Consider the following 16852-nt stretch of genomic DNA (forward strand, 5'->3'; position numbering starts at 1 on the left):
CGAGCAAGATAGCGTGCGTAAAGTCGCGAGTTAATGACGCGTTCGATGCGCATTACATTTTATCTCCCGGTATTATAATACGATTTCAAAACTGCAAACCAAAATATGGATCGGCGTCTCTCCTCGTGATATTCAATGACGGCGAGGGTTATTATCGCGCTTGAACCGGCCATTTTCGGTAAATTACAGTTTAAGCGTAATGATACGCTTCTTAAAACATTCGTAAGATTTTACCGGACGTTAGGAATGCGTGCGTTCCACATGCCGAATACTTTCAACGGTACGATAATAAACGTAATAACATTGATAACGTTAAGCAGTGTTTCAAAGTGACCACTTTGAAGTTTCAACCTCGTCTGCATATTAATTCGTACTTTTTAAGAACGTTTTCTGATTGACAGGACGAACTTTTGTGCCTTCTGACGACAATTCATACCTGGAAGCGCTTCCTTGAGCACTATTGAAATTCTCGCTTGCATACACAATTCCGATTATCGCGCAAACACCGCGTTGGCCGATGTAGCCTTGAAATTCTGCGAATCGAATACAAGGCAATCTGCATTTCACAAAGATAACGCTTCGGCGAGCCACTGATGGCGTTGTGGTTTTATCGAAGTTCACGAAGTGAAGCCATTATCGCACCTATGAACAAAACTTACTGATTACATTAAAATTATGTCGCATGATTATCGAGATACTTGAAGATACAATTTCGTATCGTGCAGTAAACGACATATGAAAGTGGAGTTATTAATTTATAAATCAACTAGTTATGATATACTAGAATATTCTTTCAGAATTATGTAATCCTTTTATCAGATAAAATAAATAAGAGATTAATTTCACAATTCAAATGTTTCTTTGAAATAAGTGATTCGATTATAATCTTTTATATCTTTATGCCAGATTGAGATAATTTGCGCTTAAAGACATGCCAAACTATGCTCTTTTTAAGACATTAAAAAATATAAATTTATATTTTTTTGCTGTGCAAGATTTTGAATAAAAAGAATCTTTCGTGCGTAAACTCTTTAAATAAATAAAATTAAACGAAGAATGCTACATATTAATTTCACTCAACATCGAAAAATAGAAGAAATGCAAAACAGATTTAGAGATGCAACGTGAACAAAAAATCTCTGCAGACCGTTATGATAATACTTGATCGCTATCGCTGACTGTGTTCATGATTCATGAATGGCATTCCACGAAATTTCGTTCGTCATCGCTGGCGAATAAAGCTATGAGAACCGCTGGTGCGCGCGATTCGATCAATCGGCAGTGCTCGCGCGTGAGGACGCGCTATGCAAATCGTGTACATAGAGAGAGGTAGCGTCAGGTACGGCCGTCTACTATCTTTTTTCGTCCTGTCAACTCGTTGCTCAAGGTTGAGCGATACCGATTTGGCGGAGGCGCGCGCTTCGCAATCGTAGGTGGAACGAAAGTCCGACTAGCCTGTTTTTTATTTTTTTTTTGCGGCGTCATCTTTCCCTTTCGTTTCATGGCTGTGCTCATCGTCCGCGAAATTGCGACAATTTTCTCGTAGAATCAAAAAATCGTTAAACGTATGCATTTCATGTAATTACTTACAATTAGTCTTATTTCTCAAAGATACATTATTTTTTGTACGCCTCCGAATTAATTTTAATTACATTCTCATACTTAACTTTTTTACTGTTATAATCACGAAAAAATATGATCATTTTATGTCTACTTCAATCTTCGTTTCTGCTAGAAATCGATTGGATTAAAGGCAGATGGTTTAAAAATTTGCGGCAATAAATTTTGTCTAAAACAAATAAATTCGCTAATAAAATAACCCGCGGCTGTAAATTTTGATTAAGGGATCCGTGTCCTTCGGCGCAAAGAATCGAGAGGCGGACGCGAGACATCCTTGAGACTATCCTACGTGTAAAAGGTTAGACCCGCCTAGCTTTTAGCGGTCACACCAGATCCAAGCAAAATGTAAAAATATCGTCCAACAAATCCGATTCTTATGAACCGATAACCACGGTAGACGAGATAACCGAGATGCCTAGTATCTCGGGTCTACGCTATGTCCTAAATTGTTGGTGGGCGTTCGACTAATGGGTCGTAATGAGAGTTGTCGAGCCAGCATAATGACCATGCTGAAAATGTTGAGTTCTCTCGATCGGCTTGAAGGGAAACACTTTCGATGAGAAAGGGATGAGCGCGCGCGTGCAACGGCTAACAAAAATACTCCGGTCCAAACAAATTACTATCCACTAGGTCAGCGTGATCCTTTGCGACCACTTCGTGTAATATTAGACATACGAAACGCGACGGCTTGCAGTCGTTTGGTTCGATCGAAAGGTATAACTAAAAGACCGAAAGCTGTTTCTTAGACTCTTTTTTTCTCGTGCAGTAACAATGAAAGTTAGCGAATACAATGGTTTGGCATGTGGATTGACTCACATTAGTTCCTCAAGAACCTATTTTTAGTGAGGATACCCGAAAGTGAAATTCAAAGAAAAACAATCCTTTTCTAAATCCTTTAGAATCCAATTATGTCACGCTACAAACATACTGATTTCATCGTCAGTTTTCATACAAACATAACAATGTGAGTTCGACATTTAAAATTAATAGAATTAAAAGATAAAAAATACCTATTGCGATAGCAGAAAAATATCAAAAATATTTCATATTCTATAAAAATAAAAATTAAATTAATTTTATAAAATTAGCATTGATCAATGTTCTGTGGATGAATTGAATTATTCAGTTGGACTCTCTGTTCCTTCGATAAATCAATGTATGTCATCGTAAAATAATGCTTTATAATAAAATATGTCAAGACCTGTTAGCTACTTGTTGAGCACCTTCGAGGTAGAAGTGCGATCAAAACAACGTCTCGTTCTTCGGAATGAGCGCCACTGCGACTGATCTCGCCGGTCTCGTTCGCCGTTCAGCAAGTGAGTCACTCCCGAGGTAGCGTCAGATAAGAATGAACGCGAACAAATAACCTCGAGTTTCTCTCGAGCATACACCGCACCGCACCGATCGTTCGGTCGCGCGACCATCCCGTAACGTTTGCCGATTGAACACTACTAACGCCGATTCTAGTCGACTGACATTCTTTGTGCCGTGTCTCTGTCTAACGCGTATCACACGTGGCATCGGACGACTTTGAGTAAGGACGAGCCAAATAACAAACCAATTCCGTGGTGGTCGCGCGCGTTCGGAATCTCATTTGTCAACAAACATTGAATTACGTACATTATCTTTTTGTAATACACAGAAAATATTAAGACAAGTTCAATTATCAGAAACCAGTTGCCACGTATTCAGTGTAGAAACTCTGTTATATTAAAATACTGTTATTTAAAACGTCGTTTGCTTATCAGCTTTAAGTAATTCGAGTTCTATTTAAGTTTAAAAACTATACAGATACAACTGTACGAATTTTGCTCGATGATTTCTGGATTTTTCGTGTACGATAACTTCTTGTTATAATGCGTATTTATTATTTAAATTCAAACGCAAATTCGATATGTTATTAACAGTTCCGTGAGGGAAATTTTCGTCAAACTCTAGACCAGAGGTCTTTATATAATGTTTGTCTTCAGCAGATAAATCAGGAGCAGGCGGATCGAGTACCGAATAGAAAGAACGGCCTATGTTCAGGATCTGGTTCACCGCGGCTAGCTTCTCGGCGGAAATCGCGATTCCCACAGCTTTCCTCCGCGTCGTGGCGGCCCGCCGCGTTCACGCGCCCTATTGTTCGCGGCGTGCCGACGGTGTTACGCCAAGATTATGAATGAGCGCAACGCGAGATACGCAGTTATACGCGCCGTGAGATCTGGACACGTGCGCGAAAATAAGAAAAATAAAAAAGATGAAAAGGTGAGATTGCGCGAGTACGCGATTTCTGTTACACCCTGCGTCGGATGTTTCCTGTCGATTTCCCCCCCGCCTCACACGACCACCCGCTCGTGCTCCTTCGTCTCCGTTCGCGTTCGCCGTGCGATAACGCGCTATCAATCGGCTGATATCGCGAGACCGGAGCATCGAAACAACGCGTTACGGTTGCGCGGCTTTGTTTTCCGAGCTCGACCGACAAAATGATTTTGCATTGATTAAATATACTTGTCTTAGTCTTAAATATACTTGAGTTAAACTTGTGAAAATTGCAGCAATAATAAAATAATGAAAAAGGCCTGTGATAAAAAATTAGGTTCTTCATTTCATAGTTATCTTAATTCTGTTATAATTGCTAATAAAAAAATCTACATATCAAAAGGAGATATGACAAAGTAAGCAAACTCTGATAAAATTAATTAAGAAAAACTAAGAAAGATAAATATAAAATATTTTTCTTAAGAAAAATAACGCTTGTTAATCTAACTTTGAAACAACCAACAGTTCTCTGTTATAAAATTAATTCTTTCATTAATATGAACGAAAGAAATAACATCCAAGACGGACATATTGCCAATTTCTTGCGAGAAAGCATTTCGAACTTTTGCATCAACTTCTCGGTTAATTGACTCCCAATCTCTTTGTCTTTTATATATCACAGCGAGTCTTTCCAACAAGCATGTGAGTTAATTATATCAACTTGGTAATAGTTTCGTGTGGCGCGAGTGTGTTACCTATCACCTTTACGGCTGAAGGCGATTCGTAGGACGAACGCGTATACGTCACGTTACATATACGCTACACCGATGACCCGACGTCATCCACAGGAGAAGTTGTTATCGTTCATCTTTGCGCCGCACGCAACATTTATAAAGTGCACCCCGGTGACGTTCGCATACTACTTAATATCGGATGCTTGTATGTTGACAACGTAATAATTATGGCAAACAAAACAAGATGTTTCATCATAGTCGAGTTATCTGCCGAGTTATTAATCTCTTCCACAACAAACTATTTTAAGTTTTGGATTTTAAAACGATTTAAAAATAAGCGATCAGTTCAGTGAACTCAAGACATGTTGTATTATTTATATTTTTAATACGTTCGTACATTCATTTAATTGCTGATTAATTTTCAAGACGCATAAGCTAAATCTTGATCTCTCTTTTTTAACAAGTATTTATTCGCAAATGTTTCTTAAATGAAATATTATTTAATTTTTTTACAATTGCTAAAATAAAATATTTCCTGAAGCTTGAAAATCTATTTTGAAAAACTAGAGAAATAATCAAACCAATGCGTATTGAATAAAATTTTTAATTTAATCGCGAGCAAATAGTATTCGGATTTTTTTGTGGAAAAAAATAATATTTGTATAGATTGCACACAGCATGCAAAGGTTTTTACGTAAAACAGTTTGCGTGGAATGTTCGTGACAATGACGTTACGCGTAGCAAGGAGCGTAAGAACGCCTCTGCATTGACGTAAAGCCAAGGTTAACGCAGGAACGTCGCGAATTGAACGCCTACGGGCAACTAGCGCGGGCGCGACCTACGACCTTAACGATTCCCGTGTCCACCTGTTCCGTCTCTATTTCCACGTTAAATTAATCGATTTATTCGACAAGCACAATAGAAGCGCGATTAATTGGCACAGCTAAATAAAAAAAAATTCTCAAGTCTCTCTTATTCTATTCCTAATAAAGTTTTAAAAAAGTCCTTTCTAATTCAGTCATATTTGTTGAACCAACAATTATTTCCTTGAAAATAAAATTCTATTTAAAATAACCAGTCTCGATACTTCGTACTTGAAATAAAAATTTATCTTGACTTTATTAATAAAAATTATACAAGGAACTTGGCTATTTATAAACTATTTCTGGTTTATAATTATATGTTGTGTTGCAGTAAAACAAAGCAATTTTTTATAGATAGATTTCTCAAAGAATATCGCTGCGTGAAAAAATATATATAAAGTGAGCTAATCTCACACAACTGCTTATCTTTAGCAGTCATCTTCCGATCTGGTGAGCATTCGCATTTTCGCGTAAACTACCGATTCGATTTGGACTGTTATCAATATTCGGATACTTTGATATCTCGAGTGTTACTTTTATAATGCTCCTGAATTCAAATAACGAGTAAAGATATTCAAAATAAAGACTACTCTTTTCATTATGGATCGATCGTTATTTCTTAAGAGGCTTGTTTTCCGAGTCACCTCAACTACAGTAGCTACATCAGGTTGATTTTATACCGCGCTTTTCGTTCGCCGCGAAACACGAGGGGAGCGTTACTCAGGCGTGCTTCCACCTCCACGAGAGGTGGGAAAGGAAAGAGAGCCATTGACTTTATAACAAGTTCGAATTTTCACAGCGGCGTAGGTGCGCCTACGCCCGCTTGGCGAGACAAATGCGATAAAATGACGAGGATAAGATAATGTAAGAATAAAAGAGATCGAAGACTCACCATGTGAACGTTGGAGAGGCCGACCGGATCGTTCTGCTTCTTGTCCGTCTTCTTGGCCTGCCGCTTCGCCTTGTTCTCGAGAAAACGTTGCTTCAGCACGAGGGTGTCCTGTATATTCTGCTCGCACAATCCGTTGAAGCTCTGATCGAATCTAGGGATGCAGTCGATCTGCCTGCGTCGGTAACCTTCGATCCTGCGTCGCAGACGGTCCACGACCGCCTGCCTCTTCGGGGTGACAACCTCACCCATGCCGGGTGCCTGGCCCATTTGCTGTTGTTGTTGTTGCTGCTGCTGCGCTTGATGTTGTTGATGCTGCTGCTGCAGTTGGTGTAGCTGTTGCTGGCCGGCTAAGCCCAGCTGACCGGCCGCGTTCAAATCGTGGAGGGCGGCCGCTGATTGACCAAGGACGTTTCCGGCGTGCCCGTTCGGACCCTGGCCCGCGCACACGTTGATGTTACCGGGGGCGACGCCGGGGGGGCCTTGCGGGGGCTGACGGGGCAGGAGCCCCCCAGCCTCCATACAGCCCCCTAAATCCACCGCAGGATAAGCCAGTTCTTAATGATTGCCACCGAGGTGGTTGATGTTTACGCGCGCTGTTCGCCGCGCGACCACGTCTTCCTCCGGCCACTTCGCCGCTAGCTGCGCGTCGAGCATCCTCCGCATCCACCCCGTTGGTCTGCCGATGATCACATCCGACTTCCGACAAGAAAGCATCTGGCCGCGCTCGCGGGACCCCCGGGGGCCGGACTTGACCGCGGTCAAGATCGATGTTCTGTCTCTCGCGGTTTCAGACACTTGTTTCACAAACGATGCGACGGCGGGGAGGTGGGGGGGGGGGGGAAGGGGATACGCACTTGCCTCGATGCTTTAAGTATACTTTCGCAGCGAAAACGTCTCTCGCACCTTCTCTCGCAACTGTAGACGCTCTTCTTCGAGAACGATGTACTTGTTGCGATGCTGAAAACACATGAGATTGCCCTTAATCACCTTATATTATGATGTCGTTACGGTAGAGTCTGTTTATACACACGCGATGCAAATACTCGGGCAAACGGCGGAACGCGCGAACTCCCGCTACATAACACGATGCCACCGGCGCGCGGCGTCGACGCGACGACTCGTCAATGAATGCGACGCGTTCCGCCTTTTGTTCGCGATCCACGTGACCGCGCGCGATGGTGCGCACGTCGTTTCGCACGTCGTCGTCCCGCTCTCCAAACTCCTGTTTCTCTTTCTTCGATATATTTCGAAACTACACGATTGCGATTATCGCGCCGCCATCGCTCGACAGGCAGCTGCTGCATTCACAGCTATGTTCGGCGCTACATTCGGATGGTGGGACGGAAGGTTCGCCGCGCGCGACTAACTTCTTGATAGGAGCCCGCCTGAGTCCTTTCTCTCGTCGACTCCTTCTCTCTCCATCTCGCGTACGCGCGTGCTGTCCTGCTTACTCTCTTTCTCCCTCTTTCGCTCCTCTCTCTCTCTCGCTTCCTCGTGCTAGTCTCCGTCGTGGAGGGGGAGCAGAGCCCGCGACACAAGCCGCCTTTCGCGGCTTCACAATCGAGATCTCCTTCACCGTGGCAGTCGTTGCGACGCGGCGAGTTTCGTTGTCGAAAACTTTCTGGACAGCGCGCAAGACGCGTTCGATATAATATCTCTTCGATCAACGCGTATACCGCGTCTCGCGTTCAACGATCGTTCGTTAATCGGAAGAAACCTACTAAATAAACGCCGGCACGACGCTACGTATTTACCGCGAATTTGCCCGGTGCGTCGAGTACGCTGGACGTCACAACAGGTAGTTGAGCGAGGGCAGCGTGCTGCCGCGGAGAAAGAGAAGAAAAGAGAGCGGGTGGGAGCGGGAGGTCGTCAAACGGCACCGTTGCGCGGAACTGAGACGCCGCCCACCGGACAGAACGAGAAGGAAATATATGATGATGAAGGAGGTGGTTGGGGGGGGGGGAGGAGAAGGCTTGCGAAGGAGAGAGAAAGCGAGCGAGGCAGGGAGGGAAGGAGACGGCACTAGGGGACAGTAGCGGGGAGAAAAACACGAACGAGTAGTTGCAATGTTCGGCCGAGTTACTTCTTCGCGCATTCGCCGCGAGTCGTAATTTCAAGTCTAATGTGCGCGCGAGACGAGTCAAATTTTTTATGTTTTTTGAGCTTACCTCTATGTCTGTCTTCCTCTTCTTCGAGCGTTTGCGATATTTCTCCTTATACAATTTCCTCTATCAATGTCTTTTCTACATACTTCGATTCATTGAAGTTAGCTTCGCACAATTCGTTTCAATTTGAATGCATACGCTCTCACTTTGCCCTTTCAAGATCGAGCGCTTCGAAATCGATTCTCAATGTTTTGGAGCAAAAGTCAATACACTCGCTTGCGGTAAATATTTTGAAGTTCGTCAAAGTCATTTTCGTGCCATTGTTGCGAAGTATCGTTGGCAATTTAAAAAATTGGCCGGTCGATTCATGTGAAATGTTTTTCACACAACACAATTGTGCACACACAGCTCCACGTATATAGTTTGTCGCACACGGATGTTCGTTTACTGGCGCACGCACAAGCCGACCCACACGATCGTTGCGATGAATGACATATCATTGAGCGTTGGTATCAAACGCGCCGCGCGAGCGTTCGTACTAACAGTTGCATAACCTTACTTTTGGAGTATCGCATACACGCAAGCGCGCGCGCTCTCTGTTACTACGCTGAGGCGTCGTCGCGATGACTTTCTTCCGTTCTTCTGTTTCGGTCACACGGATGCTCGCGCGCGTCGCACCCGGCGACGAAACGGAGCCGCATAACACCGCGCTCAGGATTGTTGCTAGCTAACGCGCGATGCCATTAACAGAACTGCGCGTAGGTTGAACGGTAGCATGTATCGTTCAAACGGTGGTAAACCATAATTACTGCCGCCGTAACACAGTCGCACTCTGGTGACAATACAACAAACTGCAATAAATCTCGACCGCCGATGACGGTCCAATGTGGCGCCCTCATCCGGTGAAAGTAGAAGCTGCAAGTGGCAATCCTGATGGTATTCTGTTCGAATCTGAAGGACGGAGTATAAGCCAGGACTATAGGCGCGGAGAGTGAATTTCTGAGTGAGAAGGAATCGTGATTTTCAATCATCTTGTTTGGCGTTCTAAGTACTGCTACCTGTCATTATTTAATTGTATTATTTCATATTGTTCAACCATGTTGGTGATAAAAACTTATTAAAATAATTTTCACTAAATTATTAAATAATAAAAGCATAGTAGATAGAAAGGCTATAAAATATTTGATCAAATTGCACGAACAATTATAAATATTATTATAAAAAGATACAAGAAAAATTATAAGGTAAAGTAATATCTCGTTGCACTCTACATTCTACAGCTCATCCACAGAATACATGTGTTATTCTTTGCCAGCACGACTGATGACAGGTGTATTGCGCCGCGTGTAGATCTTTTTGACATCATAAAAATACAATTTACTTAACATCAAGTTATTATAAGATTTATCTACTCATAAATAATAAATAAAGTTAGGAAAATCTAAAATTTTATTCTTATTTAAAATTGTTTTCTATTTACCTTACATATTTAAAAAGCACATCAAACTTTTACAATATATTAAATATCTAAATATAAAAAAAGAATACAACACTTCTATCGCATGTTTTTTGTAATAATTCTGATAATAATTTAGCACAATTATGGCAAATTCATATGATATTTTTTAAATCAAAAAAATATTTCAATGAACACTGATTATGTTTTATAATGTTAAATTATTACATGCTTTAATGTTATTAAATTATTGTACGTAGCATTATATGTTCAATGTAGCGAAAAAGATAAAAAATAATAAATTAAGAAGTTCTTATTCATATATACATATATATTCTTATACATTTTATACATATATCTGTACATTTCATTTTATTACAGTCATTTATTGTAAAAATAAAACTTTTATAAGTATTTTATAAAGACTTCACAGTCTTTCATTTAGTATTTCTATTTCAATTCAATACTAAACTATTACAAATGCAATTTACATATCAAAATATGAAAAACTCTCAAACATTAAAAAAATTTAATAATTAACATTGCACATATTCCATAAGCAAGGCTCAGCTGTGGTTGTTACATATTTACAAGTATTACAGCAATCTCCATATTCTATAAAATTATTGTCATTTCCTCCGCAACCACTATAATGAAAAGTTTCACAATTTCCCGAAGTTTTATTAAACCACCATCTTGGGTACTCATGGGTGCAATCACCAAGATCAATATCCTTGAGACAAACTGTAAAAAAGATATACATTGCAGAAACTTAAATCACAACTTATGCAGTAAACTATAGAAAAATACATATCAATTTATATAAAGTAAAATATCTATTCTATCATTACGGTAAAATTAAATTGACAACTTCATATTTTTGCGACTTACTAATTTATGATAATTAAATATATGCAATAAATAATTATTATATATATAACGATTTGAGTTCTCCAAATTATATGAAAAGTATAATAATAGCAAATATAATAAAAAATTACTGTGCGTGTTCAATGTCAGAGAATAAAATACTTACGATCTGGTAAGAGTTGGGCTAATAACTTCTGTGTCAACATGCTGAAGATAACAAGTACGAATAACAAGTATGTTTTGGCACCCATCTTCTTACGCGTTGTCTTGATTGAATTTCTAGCAGTTATGTTTGACCAATATAATATCTCCTTCTCTGAAAATTTTATTATCAATAATTACTATACTGATCTAAAATTCCATAAATTTAATGTGGTCATATCATCATATATAAAAGATTAATGTTTAAACAAGTAAATCATAAAATCTAATCTGATTTATGTGCACGATTATGTACACAAATTTATAGTTGTTTCAATAGATAATATAATTTATCTGTTCTTTACAATAATTTTAAATCGTAAAATCAGCACTGTTCATTATGTATCACATGCATGCATATAATAAAAGAAAAAGAAATATAGCTTTATAGAAAAAATGTGAATAACATTGTAAAATAATAACGATTATTCCTTTGATACGTTTACTATGCAAAAAAGCGTCGCAAAATTTTACATAATTTGGTCCCGTCACGATTAAAATGAGTTAATCATAGTATGAAAAACTTTTGCGTTATAATTACGATTGCGTGTATGAGTTTTAAACACTGCACTTTGACGAAAGAAATCGTTAATGCATAAGATTTGCTTATAAAATTTATCACCCATTAAATCGAACCTTGCTGGAAATGTAATATTTATTAAAATAAATTCTCTCGATCTCATCTGTTTTACTTTTCTCAAAAATGCATATAATAAAGAAAGTTGCTGGAAAAATGGTAAAATAAGAATCGTTTAAACAATTTTTCAACTCTAAATAGTGAAAGTAAATTTAATGTTATGATAAAAGTGAAGGTCACTTACCAAGTTCCAATAGATTTCTCTTCCCAAGAAGAATCGAGTTCAATATGGTTAAATTCCTCACCTAATCGTATATGCATAAGGAAATCGCGAGTTCAAGAGACGTCTGTTACTGTAGTTGGCCAAAGAACAACAGCATGGAGGATCGCGATCGATTCTTCGTCGATTCCGAAATCTTCCCTTTATAACCGTACACAGAGCCTGCGCATTGTCTGCTAATAAGGTGGCTGATAAATTGCGAATATATTCCGAACCGTACACTCATCATAAAGTAAACATATATTGTTCAATAATTCAATAATATCGCAGTGATATTATACATTTCGTATTATTTTCTTTTTGAATAATTTCGCAAATCCCGAAATAAGAATCATTTATTTTATTTATAAGTATTGTTTCAACTTTAAGACCGAACTTTATAGTTTGCTTTGAACGGATTAAAATGATGAACGAATGAACGAATTAAATTTCGCAGTTTTTACATCTAATTTCGTCTATAAATCTTGGAACGCTAACTGTGCCCAATTTATATAAAATGAATAGGATATATTTTAAAAATTACATCACTATAATAAGAAACATTGATTATTCTGTTCTGATGTTATTAACTTATTGTACATAGTATTATATATTCAATATGTGGTAAAATAAATAACATATAATAAAAAAAATAAAACAAAAAATATTTAGTTTCTGTTGCATATATATTTCAAGGGATAATTTAATTTTGTTATAGTTAGTTCTTATAAAAATTAAAAATTTGTAAGAGAATCTGATCAGAAATTCATAGTCTTACATTTTCATTTAAAAACCGTTTGGAGGTGCATTTTTCGGCAGAAGGCAAACTTTTCGGCACAAGCGTTCGTCATCGAATTTGTTAGCATTCCCATTACAACCTCCCCACACAAACATTCTACATTCATTTTTTACTTTGTCGTAATAATATTTCGCTTGAAAGTGAGTGCAAGGACCCATGTCATAATCATAATCGCACCACCATGCTGTAAAAATGATATAATACACATCAAATTAAGTATAATAAAAAACCTAACAATCCTTATAAATAATAGATAAAAATTGTAATTAAAATATGTACATTTTAAATAATTCAAATTTTACAATTTATGTCAAATATATTGTAAAAACAAATGTAAAAGATTACTGTGTTTAATGTGAAAAAAGCACTTACGTTTGTAAATGATTATTTTATTTCGTGGGTTTGCTGTTGTCGCATGTATTAGAGAGAGTATGCTGAAGGCAGCGAGAAGAAATAACAAGCATGTTTTCAAACCCATCTTGTAACATTTAAATTTGTTGTGTTTCTCCGATATGTCATCTATGAAATTTCCGAAGAATAATTTCCAATGTCAATAGCTCTGCAAACTCTAAATCGATGCCTTCATGTCTCTTGAACTATATACTACTATTTTGTAACATGTGTCTTGCATGATTTTATGAGGTACTGTGTATAAAGTAATATAAATTATAAAATCTCATATATTTCTAATTAGTTTTATTTTTTCTTACGTGATTGTACTTACTTTTACATCATATATTGTTGGAAAGTATTTCCTAAGGAATTTGAAAAATTCACTTTCTTCCTGGCAATTTTTGATCAGTGAGTTTCAGTAAATAATCAAAGTCGTAACCAGAATGAAATGACAACCATTTTATGCCATCAACAAGAATAATTCCCGATGTCATCAATAGTTCTGCAAACTTTAAAGGGTCGATGCCTTCCTCTCCATGTTTCTTGAACTGTATATCACTATTTTGTAGCATGTCTATACTATTCTGTGCATACATGTCTTCACTAGCAACAATAAAACGTACATGTCTTATTACAAAAAGGGCTAAAAAAAAGGTAATAAAATTCTGAATGTTACATATAATTATTTTAACAACTTAATGTTTCTAAAAAGTATGTGACCAATTAAGTACAAAAGTTAATAATACAAACTTACTGTAAATTAAATTTAAAATTAAATTGCCACGTTGTGTAACTACTGCCTGGTGTATTCCCTGATTTCATCAAGGGATGTAAGACCAAGTTGAATTCATCACAAAAGATCTACTTTGCAACGTAAGAGTCGATAGTGATAAATGGCATTAGTTCTGAATTTACCTATTTTAAATAAGAATTATATATATATTTTTTGTGCTTGTTTTCCAAAGTGACATACAAGACTATATTTTTATCGAAATAACGGTTAACATTAAATTTTCAGTCAAGACTGCCAGCAAGGTTATGGCTCATGAGTAAACAACAGTTCATTATAATCATATAAAGACAAAATGTAGAATACTGTCAAAATATGGATAAAATAAAACCATTGTGCAAAAGCGTTATTTGTTAAACAAATTCATAATAAATCAGGTTATGTTTCTTAAACAAGATTGTCATTCAAAGTTTAGAATGAGTTAATGTATAGCGAATTATACCATTCAATATGATTCTTGGCCAGCAATGTCTGAGTACGAAACGAATTAATTGAAGTTACACTTTCGAACTCACACTCTTGTTGTCAAACAATGAACAATTTAAATGATTTTATCAGTTTTATAAGCGCGACATAAAATATAGGCGCTTCGATCGCTGATACTACTGATGAGATGCTGTTCGAATGGTATTGCAGTTGGAAGATCACAACATTCCATATTTTAGGTTAATCTAACCTAAAACATAAACAGTTCATTATTTAACGAATACGATAATTTATTATAATAATTATTATATATATTCACTGTGAATACGTGCCGAATAAAAATTAATTAGAAAACATTTCTGCTATTATAAAAGTGGCAATCATTTTGTTAATTTTATAAGTAGTTTTATATTTGGGTGTACAAATGATAATTAAACATTACACTCAATAATATTTAAATGGCTTCAAACGCGACAAAAACTAAATCTAAATTTCCAACAATACCAGGCACAAAACCGTCTGTAAAAAATGCACAGTTGCTTATCTCAACAGGAATACCTGCTTTAGACAATATAATAGGTTAGTGTGCACATGTTATATTTTTTTAGAATTACAATTTTCCTAGATTTTAAAAATATTTATCATTTTTTAGGTGGAGGTTTACCTATTGGTTCAATATTTCTAATTGGTATGTATTCTAAAATTGGTTCTCTAAATAATGTTATACATTGGGTGTTGAAAAATTCGATACCCAAACTGCTGGGGGTAACAGAAGAGATCAAAACAAATGTTTTTTTGTTAAACAACCATCTGGGTTTGAAACTGGCATGGAGTGACTAGTCAACCTGCTCAAATAATTCATAAGATATTTCAGATCCATAATAATGTAACATAAAATATTTGTTTCAGTCTCTGCTGTAGTTAAATTCATAATAAATTAATGCAAAATGTAATATTGTTTCATCCCCAATCACACCTAACAATCTTCAACAATCTCTTATGAATTATCTGAGCAGGTTGACTTGTTGCTCCATGCCAATTTTAGATCCATGGTTGTTTAACAAAAAACATTTGTTTTGGTCTCTTCTATTATCCCTAGCAGTTTGAGCGTCAAATTTTTCATTCTGTGTTATATAAGTTGCACAAATATAATTAATAAAATATTTATGCTTACAGAAGAAGATAAGTATGGATTATATGCTAAAATTATATTCAAATATTTCATGGCAGAAGGAGTAGTTACCTCTCAGCCTATATTAATAGCATCACAAGATCATCAACCATCTCAATTTATGTCTGAATTGCCTGCAGTTATAAACGACTCAGAATGCCATACAAAAACTGTAGATAATGGAAATGAACAAATGAAAATTGCTTGGAGATATCAGAATATGAAATTGGTGGATTCATCTCCCGCAGAAGATCATACATTTGGTCATTTCTATGATCTTACAAAATCAATGCAACCGGATCTTTTGGAACACGCAGATATTAAACAGTGGCATGAAAGTAATCTGCAGGAGCAGAACAATATATTTGAAAATACTGCTTACACTGACTTATTACGTACCATTCAAGAAATTTTACGTGATGGTCAATATTTTATTTCTGATACGCCAGACAAGAAAAGGATTTTAAGAATCGCTATTCACTGTTTGGGATCAAGATTATGGCTTTCTGACACAGAAACATCGTCAAATCATGATTTATTAAAATTTTTATACTGCTTTCGAGCACTTCTAAGGAATTCATACGCGGTCGGCATAATAACTACTCCAGTAAATAATTTCGACAACACTGTAAGTTATGAGAATATATTTCTGTTACATTTGCCAACTTATATGTGTTATTAACAACTTACATATTTTCCAGGATGCTTTTGTTGAGAGAATTGAACATATATCAGACATAGCAATCAGATTAGAATCATTTGCGGGATCTGCGAAGGAAACCAATCCGTTATTCAAAGATTATCATGGTCTTTTGCATATCAAGAAATTACCCGCTTTAAATACCTTGACACCTCACTGTCTAGAATTCAGAGATTTAGCATTTAAATTACGTCGTAAAAAATTCATCATAGAAGTTAGTTGATTTCATAATTTTCTTTACTTTTCATATTTCTGTTTCATTAGTATGAATTGGTATGAATTTTGATAATTATTTGTTGTCAGGTTCTACATTTACCACCGGAATTCGAGGACACAGCACAACGTGAGCAAGATGAAGCAATAGCACCCACCATTGGATGCACGAGTGGATCTCATAAAAGTATACTAGATTTCTAGTATTTACATGAATTATGATAAATGTATTGCATCATGTATTTACATAAATTACGATATAGCAAATTATATAAGCTTACATGAATTTTTTATAAAATTCAATTTTAATAATATATATTTTTATCAATTTCACATTGTGTTTTATTCACCTGCTGTATTTTATAATGGTAGCTATAGTATTATTTATAGTTATATATTAATTATTTCGATTATCTCATTTTTATTTCTCATTATTCCTTATCATTAACCTAATTTTACTACGAAACATGTTTTACGATTTTGTTTTGTACCTGCAAGTAGTAAGCCAGAATTTTTACGTACTGGGTTGTGGCTATTCCATT

At 36.7% G+C, this 16852-nt stretch overlaps 2 protein-coding genes and 1 long non-coding RNA gene across 13 annotated transcripts in view; 1 reads left to right on the top strand and 2 right to left on the bottom strand.

The window, feature by feature from the left end:
* The window catches only part of mam (mastermind), a 146293-nt gene extending 137792 nt beyond the window's left edge, over positions 1 to 8501 (bottom strand). Inside the window, exon 1 of the mRNA XM_067358946.1 lies at positions 6351 to 8501. Coding sequence (XP_067215047.1) covers positions 6351 to 6869 — 519 coding nt within the window. The 5' untranslated portion in view covers positions 6870 to 8501. The remainder of the gene's footprint in view (positions 1 to 6350) is intronic.
* Positions 8502 to 10221: 1720 nt separating this feature from the next.
* LOC105668486 (uncharacterized) lies at positions 10222 to 14573 on the bottom strand. Of its 9 annotated transcripts, none has more exons than XR_001100102.2 (9): positions 14559 to 14573; positions 14243 to 14476; positions 13765 to 13925; positions 13342 to 13613; positions 12990 to 13262; positions 12597 to 12801; positions 11804 to 12012; positions 10948 to 11097; positions 10222 to 10655 (listed from the first exon to the last, which is right to left on the bottom strand). It is a non-coding gene; the product is annotated as an uncharacterized lncRNA (long non-coding RNA). The 9 variants fall into 9 exon arrangements; XR_001100103.2 differs by having other exon boundaries at positions 11804 to 12015; XR_010891188.1 differs by having other exon boundaries at positions 11804 to 12801; positions 14316 to 14476.
* Elp4 (Elongator complex protein 4) lies at positions 14456 to 16643 on the top strand. Of its 3 annotated transcripts, none has more exons than XM_067358944.1 (5): positions 14456 to 14805; positions 14879 to 14914; positions 15406 to 16025; positions 16099 to 16311; positions 16401 to 16643. In XM_067358944.1, exons 1-5 carry the CDS (start codon positions 14685 to 14687, stop codon positions 16512 to 16514), a joined length of 1104 nt encoding a protein of 367 aa, XP_067215045.1. In that variant the 5' UTR covers positions 14456 to 14684; the 3' UTR covers positions 16515 to 16643. The 3 variants fall into 3 exon arrangements, with proteins under 3 accessions (XP_067215045.1, XP_012216333.1, XP_067215046.1); XM_012360910.2 differs by having other exon boundaries at positions 14472 to 14805; positions 15403 to 16025; XM_067358945.1 differs by having other exon boundaries at positions 14472 to 14805; positions 15457 to 16025.
* Positions 16644 to 16852: the final 209 nt, after the last annotated feature.

Source organism: Linepithema humile, chromosome 7 (genome assembly GCF_040581485.1).
Source record: "Linepithema humile isolate Giens D197 chromosome 7, Lhum_UNIL_v1.0, whole genome shotgun sequence".
Lineage (NCBI taxonomy): Eukaryota > Metazoa > Arthropoda > Insecta > Hymenoptera > Formicidae > Linepithema > Linepithema humile.